This window comes from Chelonia mydas, chromosome 9 (assembly GCF_015237465.2).
Source record: "Chelonia mydas isolate rCheMyd1 chromosome 9, rCheMyd1.pri.v2, whole genome shotgun sequence".
NCBI classification, from domain to species: domain Eukaryota; kingdom Metazoa; phylum Chordata; order Testudines; family Cheloniidae; genus Chelonia; species Chelonia mydas.
In genome coordinates, this window is record NC_057855.1 from 24,452,157 (window position 1) to 24,467,863 (window position 15,707).

At 38.5% G+C, this 15,707-nt stretch overlaps 1 protein-coding gene across 3 annotated transcripts in view; it reads right to left on the reverse strand.

Moving 5' to 3' along the window:
* Positions 1 to 4,043: 4,043 nt before the first annotated feature.
* The window catches only part of GMPS (guanine monophosphate synthase), a 60,628-nt gene continuing 48,964 nt past the window's right edge, over positions 4,044 to 15,707 (reverse strand). For all 3 annotated transcript variants that reach the window (XM_037908244.2, XM_043521689.1, XM_027829283.3), the window contains exons 14-16: positions 12,375 to 12,505; positions 7,583 to 7,755; positions 4,044 to 4,592 (exon numbers count right to left, since the gene is read on the reverse strand). In XM_037908244.2, coding sequence (XP_037764172.1) covers positions 4,491 to 4,592; positions 7,583 to 7,755; positions 12,375 to 12,505 — 406 coding nt within the window. In that variant the 3' untranslated portion in view covers positions 4,044 to 4,490. The remainder of the gene's footprint in view (positions 4,593 to 7,582; positions 7,756 to 12,374; positions 12,506 to 15,707) is intronic.

Genomic DNA, 15,707 nt, shown 5'->3' on the forward strand with positions numbered 1-15,707 from the left:
CAGGCATACGAGGGTTGTGTAATACACTGGAATATTTGTAAGGAATGCTGGAGGGAATAATTTTGTGTGATCTAAGCATCAAATAGATTTTAATCTCCTCAGGACATGGTGGGGTGGTTTTTTGTTGTTGTTGTTGATCATTTAAAGCAGCGAACAGACTACTGGCACTCAGCAAATAAATCTGAAGTACCTAGTGCCGCTGGAACTAGAGGTTCAAATCCTGGCAGGACTCTCTGTGCTTTCTTTCTTTAAGGTACCTGCATAAGATACGTTTCAGGAGTACTGGCAACACGTCCAAATGGATAATTGATATATTTTCTCATACATAAGTTCAATTATTGAGACAGATTTTACAGAACAGTTTTACAGCTGTATGCCTAAAAAAAATGCTTAATTCATTCCAAAGGGGAGATACATGATCAAATGTTCCATGTTCATTTATGCTATTAGTGCTGACAGCAAGCACTTAAGATTGCATGTGGAAATGTGTCTTGTGAGCAAAAGCATTTCAGCTGCCCTTTTCTTTAAAGCGGCAATTTATATGCAGTACTGAATTTTCAAATTAGGAAGAGCATAGGCTTATCACTATTGTAATATAGTCATAAAAGAGAAATAGAGTTTGAGGATTCATAAAACAGTACAGGCCATCAGCTATAGTTTGTTTTTTATATTTAAACAAATGCCATAAGTATAAATGTAATGCTCTTCTTCTCTGAAGGAATTTCACATGAGAAGCTAGAGAATAATGTTATAATCACAGTAAAGGAGAGACTAAATTCAAACCTTGTATTTCACTGAAAAGTTTAGGACAAGTCTATTCTCCTCTTTGAACATTACACCCATCCTCCCACCGGTCTTAAAAGTTAGGCACAATCATCAATGGGACCACTTTAAATGCATCTCACACAATATTTTGAAGGGAGGCAGCACATGGCCTTATAGAGATGCTTTCTTGCTCCTGGATGTTTCTCTAGCAAGTGGTTCAGGATTTAAGGACAGTGATTTCATCTTTTTTTCTCTTCCCTCCCCTCACCCCTGGCTCCAAAATGGACCATCCACTCAAATGCAATTCCTGCTTTAAATCCCACAAAATAAATCACACACACATTCAAACAAGTAACATACTGTATATTTTTTATTTGTGGATAAAAATTAAGGCTCACAGTACTTGATATCATTTCACAAGCAGAAAAATGTTTAAAAAATTGAGAATGATGGGAAATACCTCCCCCCCAATACAAATTCCTTTTAAAATGTTGACATGTCTCACTGAAGACCTGAGGTGAACAAGTTGTACAGGGCAGCTACACTTCTGTTTTTAGTAAACTATATACTAAATTTACTTATGACCTAATGTAAAAATGTGCTATTCTCCCATGGCATCTGGCTGTACTACATATGTCGACTCCATAAAGTACATTCAAGAATTGCTGGGATGGCAATTGATGTCAACCCCACTAAGAATAACCCAACACTTCCCAAATGTATAGTATGGGTATTGAACAAAAAGGGTGGGAGATATTTTAAGACCTAGGAATCTGATTGAAATAAGACATTCTGTTCATAATGCAATATTTTATATACCCTAAATATATTCTAATATTCATTTTTCTAGTAAAAAAGATGTGCCTAAAAATATGGGGTATGTCAAGCTCCACTTTATTAATAGAGACCTGAAAGCAAACTACTATGGTATAGATCAGATATGATGAAAATATGTACATCAAACTTCAATACACACCCCCTATACGTGTATATACTGTAACCATAGTTAAGATGCAACTCCTATGACAGTTTGACTTAAGTATCTGACATGCACCACATATGAAAAATATTCTTCCTGAATGTATGTGTGTTACAGTCAATAGGGTACAATTTATTTAACCCTCTGGATGCTATGGCCAGACTGTGTATTGTATCTTCTTCTGAGTTACATCATAACTATGAGATTATATACTCCATATTTATTTACATGGATGCCAACTAAATAAATGCCTTAGAAGAAGAGTCAGAAAAATGCCAGAATTCTAAGAGTTAAAGAGATGCCCTCTAATTTCGATAACAAGCTTCAGTGCTTCATTCCCCATTTCCTCTCCCCCCTCTTTGCTCTCAAGGTCTAATTTAGAACATTCGCAGAACCGGTGACAACAGCAATAATAGCAAGTTTACGTACAGAAGCAATAAAGGCTACACAGAGAATATGAAGTATATTTATCGAATATGAAGTATCTCTACAGCTCACTGAAATGGAATTGCCCTTATCTACTTGTGATTGTGTCATTTGTGTATTATACATCTCTACATTCATGAAAATAACTATCCTCAGTACTGTTATGACAAAAATTAAATATATAATATTAAGGCCATAATTTGATCAGGGAGTTTTGTTAAAATTGAACTATGGAAAAGGAGTTAAAATGGCTGTTTTCAATAGGACTGAAAGATGGAATATTCTTCTGTCCCAATGAATACTTGTTAACTTTTGGTGATTAAAGTTACTCTAATTGAAAGGTTTTACAGCTTGTAGTCCAACAGTAAGACTGCACTACATATAATAGCAATACTTCACTTACATAGCACTTTTCATCCAAAGAGCTCATATAGCTCTAGAAGGATGGGTATGGTAATTATTATTCCCATTTTATAAATGAGAAAACTGAGGCACATAGAGGTTAAGGTTACATGACTACCCAAGGTGTCAAAGCAGGAGAGTTAGGATTAGAAACTGGTCTCCTGACTTCTGGTCATGTGCTCTAGCCACTAGAACCTTCTGCCTCCCTACCACTAACAACATTTCTACACTGTGAGATGTTCATTAAACTTTTCAAAAAGCTGGAAGATGCTTCTGTACAATATCCCACCCCATAACTAAGATACATACTCCCAAGTGGCATAGGTAAAAGTATTATGACACTAAAAAGTGATTAATTAAACTAAACTTTTATAGTATAAGTTTATGCAAGTAGTACTAAAAATCAAAAACATGTGGAATCAAAAGGTGGTCAACTTGTTAAAATAAATGTTTATCAGCCATTATTCCAGTTAAAAAAAATCTATGTAATGGAAAATAAGTGATCAGAGACAGCTCTGAACTTCCCCACTTTATAACAGATATAAGGTAATTTCACAGCTGAATGAAATACAGTTTCAAAAATGGACATGATGAAAAGAATGAATCTGGATACATAATTAAGGTTCCAACTGTACAAGTATCTAGTAAAGCTGCTCAGGTCAGAACCTTTAACTGTTACAAGAATAACACTTCAAGGACTGCAGTTATATGAGATTACCAAACTTCTTAGGTGGCTGGAAATACTTGGCCTTTGGCCTCAACATACTAGAGAAATATGGGCGGTCCAATGATAACTATATCCCTTCTTGTGAGTTACCCCTTACTTAAATAGAAAACAGCAATATACAAATGACTGAAGTAATTTGTATTCTGCTTGGCTAAAGTCACCTCTGATGACAACTAGATATTCAAAGAGCATAACAATCTTAAAATCAAACTCCGTACAACACACACAAATACTTCCCCTGTAAAAGGAAATCTCTATACAGTAACTCTTACCAAGTATAAACAAAAATGCAGGGACAGGCAGTGGGATGGGGATCGGTTGTTGTGCAGGAGTTTAAAAAACAGCAAAACTGAACTAGGTCACACTAACTAGAACTGGTGGGTCTGATGCAATGAGCTGCTCAAACTTCACTCCCACTGTTACCATTGCATCAGAGTCCCCAGAGTATATACTGCCTTATATTTTATAGTACCAGACATCATTAAATGTATATTGAAGCTTATTGAGAAGTACAGATGTACGTGTTTGTTGTCCACATACATATTCAATCTGTCAAGAGAAAGTGATGTAAGAGGGAGTGAGCAGAAAAAGGAAGATGAAAGGACATTTCATATTATTTTAGCATCAATCTTTCAGAATTCAGTGTTATTGCCATCGGCTAATACTTCCAACAATATAGAACAGGCTTACCAGTACACAGCAAACAGATACACATTAATTCCACAACTCAACAGTACCCACTACTCCATTTGGCAAAATATTTATTTATAATAAATCTGTTCAAAAGCAGTTGGTCACATTAATTATTCATTTTACATTTTTAGGCTGTAACAATGATTTTGGTAAAAGTAAATAAACTGTCTCTTTTTACACAGTGTACAAAAACAGAGACATTGAAATGACAGTAACGATAAAACACATGAAAACAGGAAGAATCAGTAAAGGCAAAAGCAATATGAATCTGTCTGCGCACAGGCAATGCTGCCATGATTATTTACCCGTACAAATCCTCAGCCCCACTTACAGTTATCCCCAACATAGCTCTTAACTGCAGATTTATGCTCCAGGAGAGGAATCAGATGTTATGTAGCAGCTCCAGTCACTCTTTTCACAGTACTGCATGTCAACACTGGGAATGGTTTCTGATATAATTTAAACTGCACACAGTACTTCAATAGAAAAAAAAATTAGTTACTCCCACTCAGTAGTCCCTGGTGGCTTTGATGTCAAGTCATACATCACCCGAGAAATGCCAGGAATCTTCTTAATCTCTGTCACCATCTTCAACACAACCTATGATTAAAAGGAAAAAAGCACTTGTGACAAATTTACTTTGGAAAAACTGCATCCTATAAAAATGGAAATATTTAAAAGAAAGTTCTTTACCATAGTAGTCTTGACGCAAACAGAAGAACAAACAGATACTACAAGTACACTGACACCAATAAGAAAATACCCCCAAAAATCCTTACCTTTACTGACTTCCCCTGTTACAATTAGGATACCAATAAAAAAGTGGGAGCTAAGTACAAAGCATCTCACCTGACAAAATAAAATTATCTTGAAAACATTTTTAATTTATAAAAATGAAGCAATCATACCAAATTTCAGTGCCTCATAAAATACTACAGCCAATAATTTCAAACTAATTGGCAAAGTATAAAAATAAAAATGTACTCCTCAACATGAGCGCCACTCACACAAAAGTTAACAGCCTGAATAAAAAGATGAACTGTAAATCATGCTCTGGACAAATGAAGTCTATAGGAACAACAGAGAAAGAATGTTTCAGAGAAAAAGGTTCTCTATTTAGAGCCTCCTGTCTTCCAGAGTTCAAAACCTAGCTAGTGTCAGCAAGAGTGCCCCAGAATGAGTATTGAATAATAATTTGTGGATCTGATAAGAAAGGCTCATCTTCCTTGCAAAAGAAGAAAGCTTGCCAAATAATTTCCACAGCTTGAAGTGCACTGACAGTGTAATTATATATTTTGTTCCAGGTATCCTATTAGCGTGTACTGTAGAGTAATATACAATTCCATATGCCACAACACAATATTGCTCTCCACAAGCACCTGGAATTTTAAATCAACTTCAGTTTACTTCCTTAGGTGTACATTTCTTCCACACGTTCAATGCTATTTTCTTACAATGCTACTAATCAGCATGGATTCACCAAGGGCAAGTCATGCCTGACTAATCTAATTGCCTTCTATAATGAGATAACTGGCTCTGTGGATGAGGGGAAAGCAATAGACGTGTTGTTCCTTGACTTTAGCAAAACTTTTGACACAGTCTCCCACAGTATTCTTGCCAGCAAGTTAAAGAAGTATGGGCTGGATGAATGGACTATAAGGTGGATAGAAAGTTGGCTAGATTGTCGGGCTCAACGGGTAGTGATCAATGGCTCCATGTCTAGTGGGCAGCTGGTATCAAATGGAGTGCCCCAAGGGTCGGTCCTGGGGCCGGTTTTGTTCAATATCTTCATAAATGATCTGGAGGATGGTGTGGATTGCACCCTCAGCAAGTTTGCAGATGACACTAAACTGAGAGGAGAGGTAGATACGCTGCAGGGTAGGGATAGGATACAGAGGGCCCTAGACAAATTAGAGGATTGGGCCAAAAGAAATCTGATGAGGTTCAACGAGGACAAGTGCAGAGTCCTGCACTTAGGATGGAAGAATCCCATGAACCGCTACAGACTAGGGACCGAATGGCTCGGCAGCAGTTCTGCAGAAAAGGACCTAGGGGTTACAGTGGACGAGAAACTGGATATGAGTCAACAGTGTGCCCTTGTTGCCAAGAAGGCCAATGGCATTTTGGGACGTATACGTAGGGGCACTGCCAGCAGATCGAGGGACGTGATCGTTCCCCTCTATTCGACATTGGTGAGGCCTCATCTGGAGTACTGTGTCCAGTTTTGGGCCCCACACTACAAGAAGGATGTGGAAAAATTGGAAAGAGTCCAGCGGAGGGCAACAAAAATGATTAGGGGACTGGATCACATGACTTATGAGGAGCGGCTGAGGGAACTGGGATTGTTTAGTCTGCGGAAGAGAAGAATGAGGGGGGATTTGATAGCTGCTTTCAACTACCTGAAAGGGGGTTCAAAAGAGGATGGATCTAGACTGTTCTCAGTGGTAGCAGATGACAGAACAAGGAGTAATGGTCTCAAGTTGCAGTGAGGGAGGTTTAGGTTGGATATTAGGAAAAACTTTTTCACTAGGAGGGTGGTGAAACACTGGAATGCGTTTTACCTAGGGAGGTGGTGGAATCTCCTTCCTTAGAAGTTTTTAAGGTCAGGCTTGACAAAGCCTGGCTGGGATGATTTAGTTGGGGATTGGTCCTGCTTTGAGCAGGGGGTTGGACTAGATGACCTCCTGAGGTCCCTTCCAACCCTGATATTCTAGGATTCTGATTCAACATTTTGAGACACCAAAGCTTTATAGCACAAAACGTGCATTTAAGATGTAAAATTAGAAATGTAAACTCCCAGTTAAAATGAAGATTCCCATGTGTGTACACTGGAATGGTTTAATATATTATGTTTACATTTTAACTATCAATATTTTTAAAATCTTTTACATAAGACTTCCTTGAGCCAAGTCAAAGAATTTATAATCATATGTATTTATGCTACTCTGACCTATGCAGGAATAATTTCCAAATACTTAAACTTAAAAAAGTGTGAATTAGGACTGAGACAATAACAAACAGAAAACCCAAGAAACTCAAAAGGTCAGATTTATACCATTCTTTACACATACCATATTTTTTTAAAATCTTGAAAGTACATGAGAATGGTGGGAATGGCCAAAATTAGCAAAACAAGTGCCTAAAGTTGGGCTCCCAAATCTGTGTAAGCCCCTCAATATAACTAGTCAGTTTTTCTGAAGTGCTGAGCAACCACAACTCCCACTGAAATCAATGACTTCTGAAAGTTGGGCTGCTTCTAAATATGGAAGTAAGCACCTAATTCTAGGCCCTCAAAGGCTTTAACGTTTTGGTGAATATTCTTAAGTAGTAGGATTTTTGACTACTGTTACCTTGTTTTATCAACCTGTCAGAACATCCTTATGGGCTTATCCTATGGCAGGGTTCCCTTTAAGTAATGTACACTGACAAATCAAAATAGTAAACAGGAGTCAAGTATTACATAACATTTATAAAAGTTATCTTAAAGTTATAAATCACCCAAAAAACAGACAATATGAAAATCATCTTGGGTTACCAGCTCACTCCAAAAAGAATTAAAAATAGATAAATAAATAAATAGGAACTATTACCTCTTCTGGGATCTCACTGCCAGGAGTTGCTGCAATGCCTGTCATGAAGTCACTAGTGATAAAGGTTCGAATAACCACAGATCTCTGGCAGGAAGGTTGTTTCTGTAGGGGGTCTCGGTCAAAATGCAATGGTGTCAAAATTACTGGCATCTGGCTGATTTTTCCAGCATAACCTTAAGCAAAATGGTGATAAAAGCTTGATATTAACAATGTTGTCTAAACAGATTATTTTACTCCAAATTATGCCACGTGCGTAAGATATGCATAGTCATGGAATAAACCTTTGCATCATTTTCATACCGTACACAGACAACACAATATACAATGAAATATACTGAAATGGACAAGAAGTTTTTTGAGCTGTAGTTTTGCAACCTTCCCCCAAAAGATCATGTTGCCCCTGTGAAGGATCATCGTGATCATACTTTCATATAATATTAATTGTCTATACATTTAAACTACCAGTATTGCCAAATATGGTAGGAGCCCTTTTTACATAGAACAGGGAATGCAGAACTCATTCATACAAATGGCTGACTTTCAGCGAAAATTATGCATATTGGGGGTATTATCCAAGCAACTCTTCTCCCATTTTTCAGTATCGGATAAGAGGAAGTATGACATATCTGGCAGTGAGCTCAGGGAGGGTTTCTTCCTTCTAGCAGGGGTAACTGAAAAATATTACAGAAGGGAAAATTCAGATTGAATATCAGGAAGAGCTTCCAAGTAGTGTTGTGAAACAGTAGTCAAAGAGTAGTAGTGGAAGCCTTGCGAAGAGAGGTTACTTACTTTGTATATTCCACCAAGAGCATGCATGTGCTCCATGCGCCTGAGACCAGAAGATTTTAACTAGCAATGTCGATTAGTTAGTCACCAAATCACTCTGATTAACAGCTTCCATGCAGAGAGGGGTAGATCTTGCTCCCCCTTGTTTACTCATTTAGAAAACTGTTGTCATGTAGTCTAACATCATTGGAATGTGGTGGGTTTACAAGAGTGGTTGGAATTGTTTGAAGCCCTTGCAGACTGCTTACAATTCTAGGTGGTTCATATGTGCATCCTGGGCTCTTGGGGAGTCCATGTCCCTTACACTGTATGCTCTTTTGGATAGGCATCCCACCACAGCAGGGAAGCATATATGATCACTGTCTATTCATGCTTCATCCCCCTAGGTCACATGGCTTCCTGCACCTGTGTGATGCCCTTGATGAGGCTCCGCCTTTGTTGAGGCACAAACAGACTGACATCTATGGGCTCAGTCTGAGCTGGGAGACCAGATCTTTTATGGACTGCAATCTGTCCTGAGGAAGATATTCCTTGTCACCAATAGAGTTCAGCGTTGCTCCAGTAAACTCCATAGTCTGTGTGGGACGTTTCTGTTTACACAAAGTCCTACCAAAGAGCAGGGATGAGGCTGCTCTCTGTACCTCCAGCTGAGATCTCTCTATCACTAGGGAATCGTTGAGGTTGGGGAAGACTGATGAACTGTGGCGCCAGAAGTGAGCTGCCACTACTGACAGCACTTTTGTAAGTACTCTTGATGCTATTGCTAGGCCAAAGGATACTATCTGATACTGCTGGTGGTTCGGACCTACAAGGGGTGGGATGTTTATATGGAAGTAGGCATCCTTCGGATCAAGAGCTGTGAACCAGTCGTCTGAGTCGACAGTCAGCGGTGATCTAGGATGGGTCTCTATCCTCCCCCTTTCTTTTTGTGGATGAGGAAATATTTTGGATAAAAACTTTCCCCAGTACTGAGGTGGTACCACCTTAAAGCTCACTGATGGAGGAGGGAGCTTACCTCTTGCAAGAGCATCCTCTCATAAGAGTGATCCCAGAAGCCAGACAGGATAGGTGGTTTCAGAGGGGGAAGGGAGAGGAATTCTATGGTGTAGCGGCCATCTGACATCCTCAGGGCCATACAGGTAGTATATACAGATGCTCCCCAACTTACACAAGCAATCCGTTCTGGAACACCTTGTGTAACTCGAATTTTGCGTAAGTCGGAAAAGTATCTCTGACCATTACACAAAAACAAACAAACAAACAAACAAACAAACAAACCCCCTCCTATTTCTAGCTTACGGAACTTTTTCCGTAAGTGCGGATTTGCGTAAGTTGGATTTGCATAACCAGGGAAGTGTCTGTACATTAAGGGGATGCAGCCCACATAACACAGAGAGCTGCATATGCGGTCCACAATGGTAAGTAGGTTGAGAGCCACTGTGCTAGGGTCAGATTGGGACCTCATTACACAATTAATACGAAATTTCCTGTCTGTAGTCACATGCTTGGCGAGTTCAGCTGGGGAAGGATTGGCAAATAGCACACTTCAAAGAGACATAAGCTTCTCTGAGGCAGTAGAGACATTTTTGATAGTTGACACTGATCAGGAAAGCCCAGGGGCAGGAAGTACAATTTTTGAAGCCTGGGATATTGGGCATAATAGTTGCCCGATGGGGAGCGAAGAGACAACTGACACTGCTAGCAAAATTCTTCTGATCTCATTCACACAGAGCACATGTGTACCCACAGTGGAATACAAATAGGGACCATCACTTGAAGAACAACATTTAGAACCAGACTGGACAAAATGCTACAAAACAAAGAGTAGGAAACAATTCTGCATTGGTAGGGAGATAGAACTACATAAAGATGTGAATAAATTGTTAAGCTCTCCATTATGTCATTGGGATTCATAGATTCTACGACCAGAGGGGCCTTAATCTAGTTTGACATGCATAACACAGGCCATAGAATGCCACTTAGTAATTCCTACATCAAGCTTCACCTCTGAATGAACAAGAGATGTATCTTTTAGCAAGACACCCAATCCTGAAAAACTGAGAAGCCACTTCATCCCTTGGCAAGGGATTCCAATGGTTACAAATGTACACCTTATTTCCAATTTTAATTAATCTAGCTTCAACTTCCAGCCAAAGGTTCTTGTAATGCCTCTGTCTGCTAAATCAAAGAGACCATTAATATCTCTTCTCCCCATTTACGTACTCATTGTCCCTGATCAAGTCACCTCTTACCCATCTCCTAGATAAACTATGTGGATTGAGCTCAAATCTCTCACCGTGAAAACGTGATGGTTTTTCACACCAATTCATTGAAAGATTTTGCAGTTTCTCATATTTACACTCCTTGAGTAGAGACAATTTGCAATTGGCATCTCTCCAAGAATTTATTATCTGAATAAGCGTTTGCCATTAGTGAATCAGACTGATAAGATCTGTTTAACAACTATGTTAACATAGGCAAGATATACACTGTCATAAAGGTGTGTAATCACATTATAATGATCTTAAATGATTTAGAGTCACATTTTGTCTTTTAATTCTTAACTCGTCTTTGTTAAACATTTTCAGACCCATCTAAGTCCCATTTTTAAAAGTGACAAACACTGGAAGTCAATAGGACAGAAGAGTGTAAGTCATTTAAGTGCTTTAGAAAATTTTACCCTTTATGTTTTGCTAGTGTTGCTTTCTGGGTTTCAATGTTTTTTTAACTTCGCAAACAAAAAAGAGTCAAAGTCTTATTCCTCAGTAACTTGATTTGCAGATAATGGAAGAAAAAATATTTAGGTGAATTTGATTAATGGTCTCACATACACTTACCATGAACCTCTCAAGCTCTGACATATAACTGAGCAGTGAGCTATATTAGAAGTTAAATGAAACTGTACATTATCATATTCTCAGACTCACTCTGTAGTTTAGGCATTAGAGGAAATTAAACATTTTTTCAGTGGTAAGTGTTGATAGTGTTACTATGCATAGGCTTGCAATTGTTGGTTTTACAAATGCAGTTTAGCCTTTTTATTTTAAAGTTAAAATTAAAAAAAAACTTGGTAGCAGATGGTGTGAGGATCTGTACATTTGGCTTATTCTTGAGAAGCTTCCTTGTTCTCACAAAACAATATGATCTTGGAAGAAATCTGGAGGTTTTTCTTTGCACAGTTCTTTTACTCCTGGTAAACACAGATTATTCCTGTACATATAAATCATTATTCAGCCATTTCCTTAGAAGTCTTCTATTTGAAAGCCCATTTAGAAGTTATCTAGCTGTCATTTTTTTCTGTTTTAACCAGGTTGATTCTAACTTCTTGAGATGAAATTGAAAAATTGTCATCTGAAGTTTGAGATTTCTTCAAGCTGAACAGTAGTTTTTCCTAGATTTATCTTCTTTGATGGCTTGAGAAGCAAAAAATTAATATGAAGAGATGGTTCAATAGTGAAGAGTGGGCTGAATGTGCTAAGACGTTTTTTTTTGCTCTCAACAGGTCTGGCTACACTTATTCATAGGTTTCCATTGTTTAATATTTTAAATCATCTCTCAAATATTTATGTTTGGTTAAGGAATGAATATCACTACAAGTGAAAATGGTAAGATCATCATATATAATTTCTTAACATTGTGATTCATTCACACAATTCCATAGAGAAATGGAAAGTACAAGAGGAAGAAACTGTTATCAGACAAACAAAGGATGAATTCATAATCAGGCACTATGTAGCGTCAGAAAATTACTTTCTGAAGTGATTTCTGTAGAGTAATAATGTTAAAGACCTTCTACATTTTACTCTATTTGGACAACATCTAGCGACTCATGCCATTTATCTCAGGATTTAAAATAAGGCTACCACCACATTAAGTAGTGATTTTTTGAAGATACACAGCACAATTCTTGTATAGTCTGGCTCTAAATCTGTAACTACATAGTGATTTAAGAATTACAAACATTTTGCGACAAGCACAAGCTAATGTATCCAGGCCAAACACTTACCAGACTCCCTGAGAATATTATGAGCCTCAAAATCAGCTTGGCGTAAAGTGCTGAGGACTCCGGTTGTGAGGAAAGTGGGTGTAACATCTGTAGGAGGTTCTTTGACTGGTGGCCCAAACACATAGACAACTCTAGGAAGATAAAGTAGATTGTAGAAAAATAAATTTTATGTCTAAAGAATTAAGTAGGTTGCTTGGAGATTGCATCTTTAGTGTTGCAATGAAGCACATGAGACCCAGAAACTATCAGAGTATGAATTTTTAACCTTGGCCCTTATCCACTACCTTGAGTTTAAAAAGAGAGACAAGACATTTCAGCTGGATATATTCTGTAAACCTGATGTACCTTTTATTTTTGGAACTCAAAAGGTATTTACTTTTATTTATTTTGGTTTCCTATGTACAGCGCCAATAGCTCTAGGCTTGCTTTTTCCTTAGAACCAAACAAAAATGCCCATTCATTGATGTTACTGAGAGGGTTTTTCACTTTTCCATTGATGACAGTGAAAGTTCATACTGTTCCAATAATATTTAATAAAAATTTTACATTTGCATTCTTTCTGCTTCGCCTGGAATCTCCTTTAAAAGAGATCAAAGCCTCCTTAAGGAGGCTAACCTCACAGTTTGAGAAATAATATACTGTGACTACATGGCTCTATCGCTATTTATAAACCTCCGGTGGCTTATTATATTAATAATTCATCTTCTGAATTCAAGCTGTGTATTCACTCCAGCTTCATCTTTTTATCTAACTGTACTTTGTTCTGTACCAAAAAATACAACATGAAGCTGTTCAGATTCATGAATAGAGAAGAAACTTCAGTTAGTACAGACTATTTAATTAAACAACAAATCCCTCATACACAGAGCTTCTGTAACAAGAAATGGGAGATTGCACTATTGCAGATTATAAAGACACTCCCCCCTACAATGTATGTGATAATTTAAATTTCAGTGGCAAAACTATGCAAGTTAGGACATACAGTGGACTCTCTTTTTCCTTCCTTGCTCTAGAGTTAGGTGAAATATAGGATAAAGGACTGATGGACAGGACAAATTAATACATCTTTAGGATATATTATAGTTTAATACTGTAAACACTTACTTTTAAAGGGGTTATGTCCTTGACATGCCTAACAGAGAAGTACTAAACAGAAATTTGCCATATCAAAAGGAGAAACTTGAAAAGTAAAAAAAAGTAAAAAAAACCTCTCAAACAAGAGTCTATATTTATTACTAGGGTAGTTCAGAGATTCATACAGCAATACTCTTTCCTCATGGGATAGTTCAAAACTTCAGAGCTAAATTAGCTAAAAGCAATTTCTAAATTTTGCTTTAAATTTTTAAGCACGCTTTGTCGGAATGTACATGTAGACCTAAGCATCCACGTGTGCCAATGTGAATGCATATAATTTGTGAGCATAAACAAATAAATAAAATGCAAGCACACTTGTGTCCAAATAAACTCCAATTATGGGCAAGCATGCATTCTCTCAATTCTATATTTTTGGTTATAGACTAAAATCTGTGAAATTATGAGGTTGGAAGACTATTTTGATACACTACTCAAAAGTTAAACTTCCTCCTCTCCCTTTAAAGCCCCTATAAACACAAAGAGAAAGTTTGAGAATCATGCACTGGGAATCAGACAATGCCCAGAGACATAACAAAACTGAATGAACAGAACAGTAACATTCAGTTATGCAGTCTATAACAGAATAACATTACACACACACAAATATATTAAAGGAACATTATTAAACTTGTAAGTCAAACACTCAAAAGTTAGGAAGTGCCAGAATTAAGGTTGCTGCTGTGCAGAAACACTATGAGATATTATGTAATCACTACTATTTTTTCCACAGGAACCCTGCCTCATTCAGTTCATGTATTTTGTTTTCTTCTTGTAGTTAGTTGTGTGGCCTTATGCCTTATTTGCAGCACACTATTCAGACCTGAATATAGAATTATTAATTTAATTTTATAGTGCTCATCACTATAGTATCAGCTTTACAAATATTTTAAATTTATCTTCACAATACTCCTGTGAGATAAGGTGATATTATCCCCATTTTACAGATGCAAACTGATTAGGCTGATAAGGCACCGAGAGATTAAGAAACATTTTGCACTAATTTTGTTTTTCTGGTTTGACATGCCCAGGACCCAATTTTTCAGAGTACTTAAAATGTTCAAAGCACAACTCCCATACACTTCAGTTGCAGCTGTGAGCACTCAGCACTTTTGCATATCAGACCCCAGGGTATCAAGCTGGGCAACTGGAAAGTGAGAAATAAATTAATGACCTACTGTGAAAGGTTTTGTTTATGTGATTTACTCAGCATCACACAGGAACTCTGTGGCAGAGGTAAGGATAAAATCCAGTTCTCCAGAGCCACATGCAATTGCCTTAACCATGAGACAGTTCTTTCTCTTCCAGCAATCCCCTGTCTCACTCACTACCTACTATGCAACAAGTGAGGCAGGGGTCCTACAAACAACGGCTTCCTTCACTGCACGACTCAGATTCACCCCCAGAGCAGGTCCATTCTATGCACAGTCCCCCCTCTTTCTTCCCCAGCCTTGGATCCTTGTCTCAGTCCCATTCTCCTTGCCTACCCAGTCCCCGTTTTATTCCTCGGGCTTCTTATCCAAGACCCAGTCTTCTTGCCCAGCCAGTCCTAGACAGCGACCCCAGTGGGGGAGTCTGAGTCCCAGTCTCTCCTCCCCACACCTAGTTCCAGTTTCCTTTCCCAGAAAGTCCCAGGTCTCCCCCCTCACCTGAACTCCTTGTCCCACCAAGCCCAGTTCCCTCACCATGATTTCATCTGATCTGTCTCCGCACCATGCCCCTGGCTCTCAGTCCTAGTATCCCCCGCCCAATTACTTCCTCATCTCCTTGCTCTAGTCTCCTCCCTCCCTGGTTCTCTGTCCCAGTCTGTTTGTTCAGCCACTTGCACCTTTCCACCTGCACTCTACTCCTTATCAGAGCTCCTCCCCAACCCCGCCTACTGATTCCTAGTCCCAGTCTCACCACAGCTCCTCACCCGATCTCAGTTTCTTCCCCCATCACTCCACAAACTGGCTCACCCGCCTCACCCCAGCTTTCAGTCTCCCTGCCCAGCCAGTTTGTGTCAGTTTCTCCCTCCTCCTCCAGTCCCAGTCTCACCAAACTCCTTATCCCCATTTACTTGTTTTTCTCACCCCTATCTGGCTCTTGTTCCCTCTGCATTTGAATCAAACGGCTTCTACCTCCACACTACCTGGATGCCAGTCGGGGGATCATTGAGAGTACTGGAGAGATAGGCTCTCTGCTCTGAGTTCCAGTGCCTGG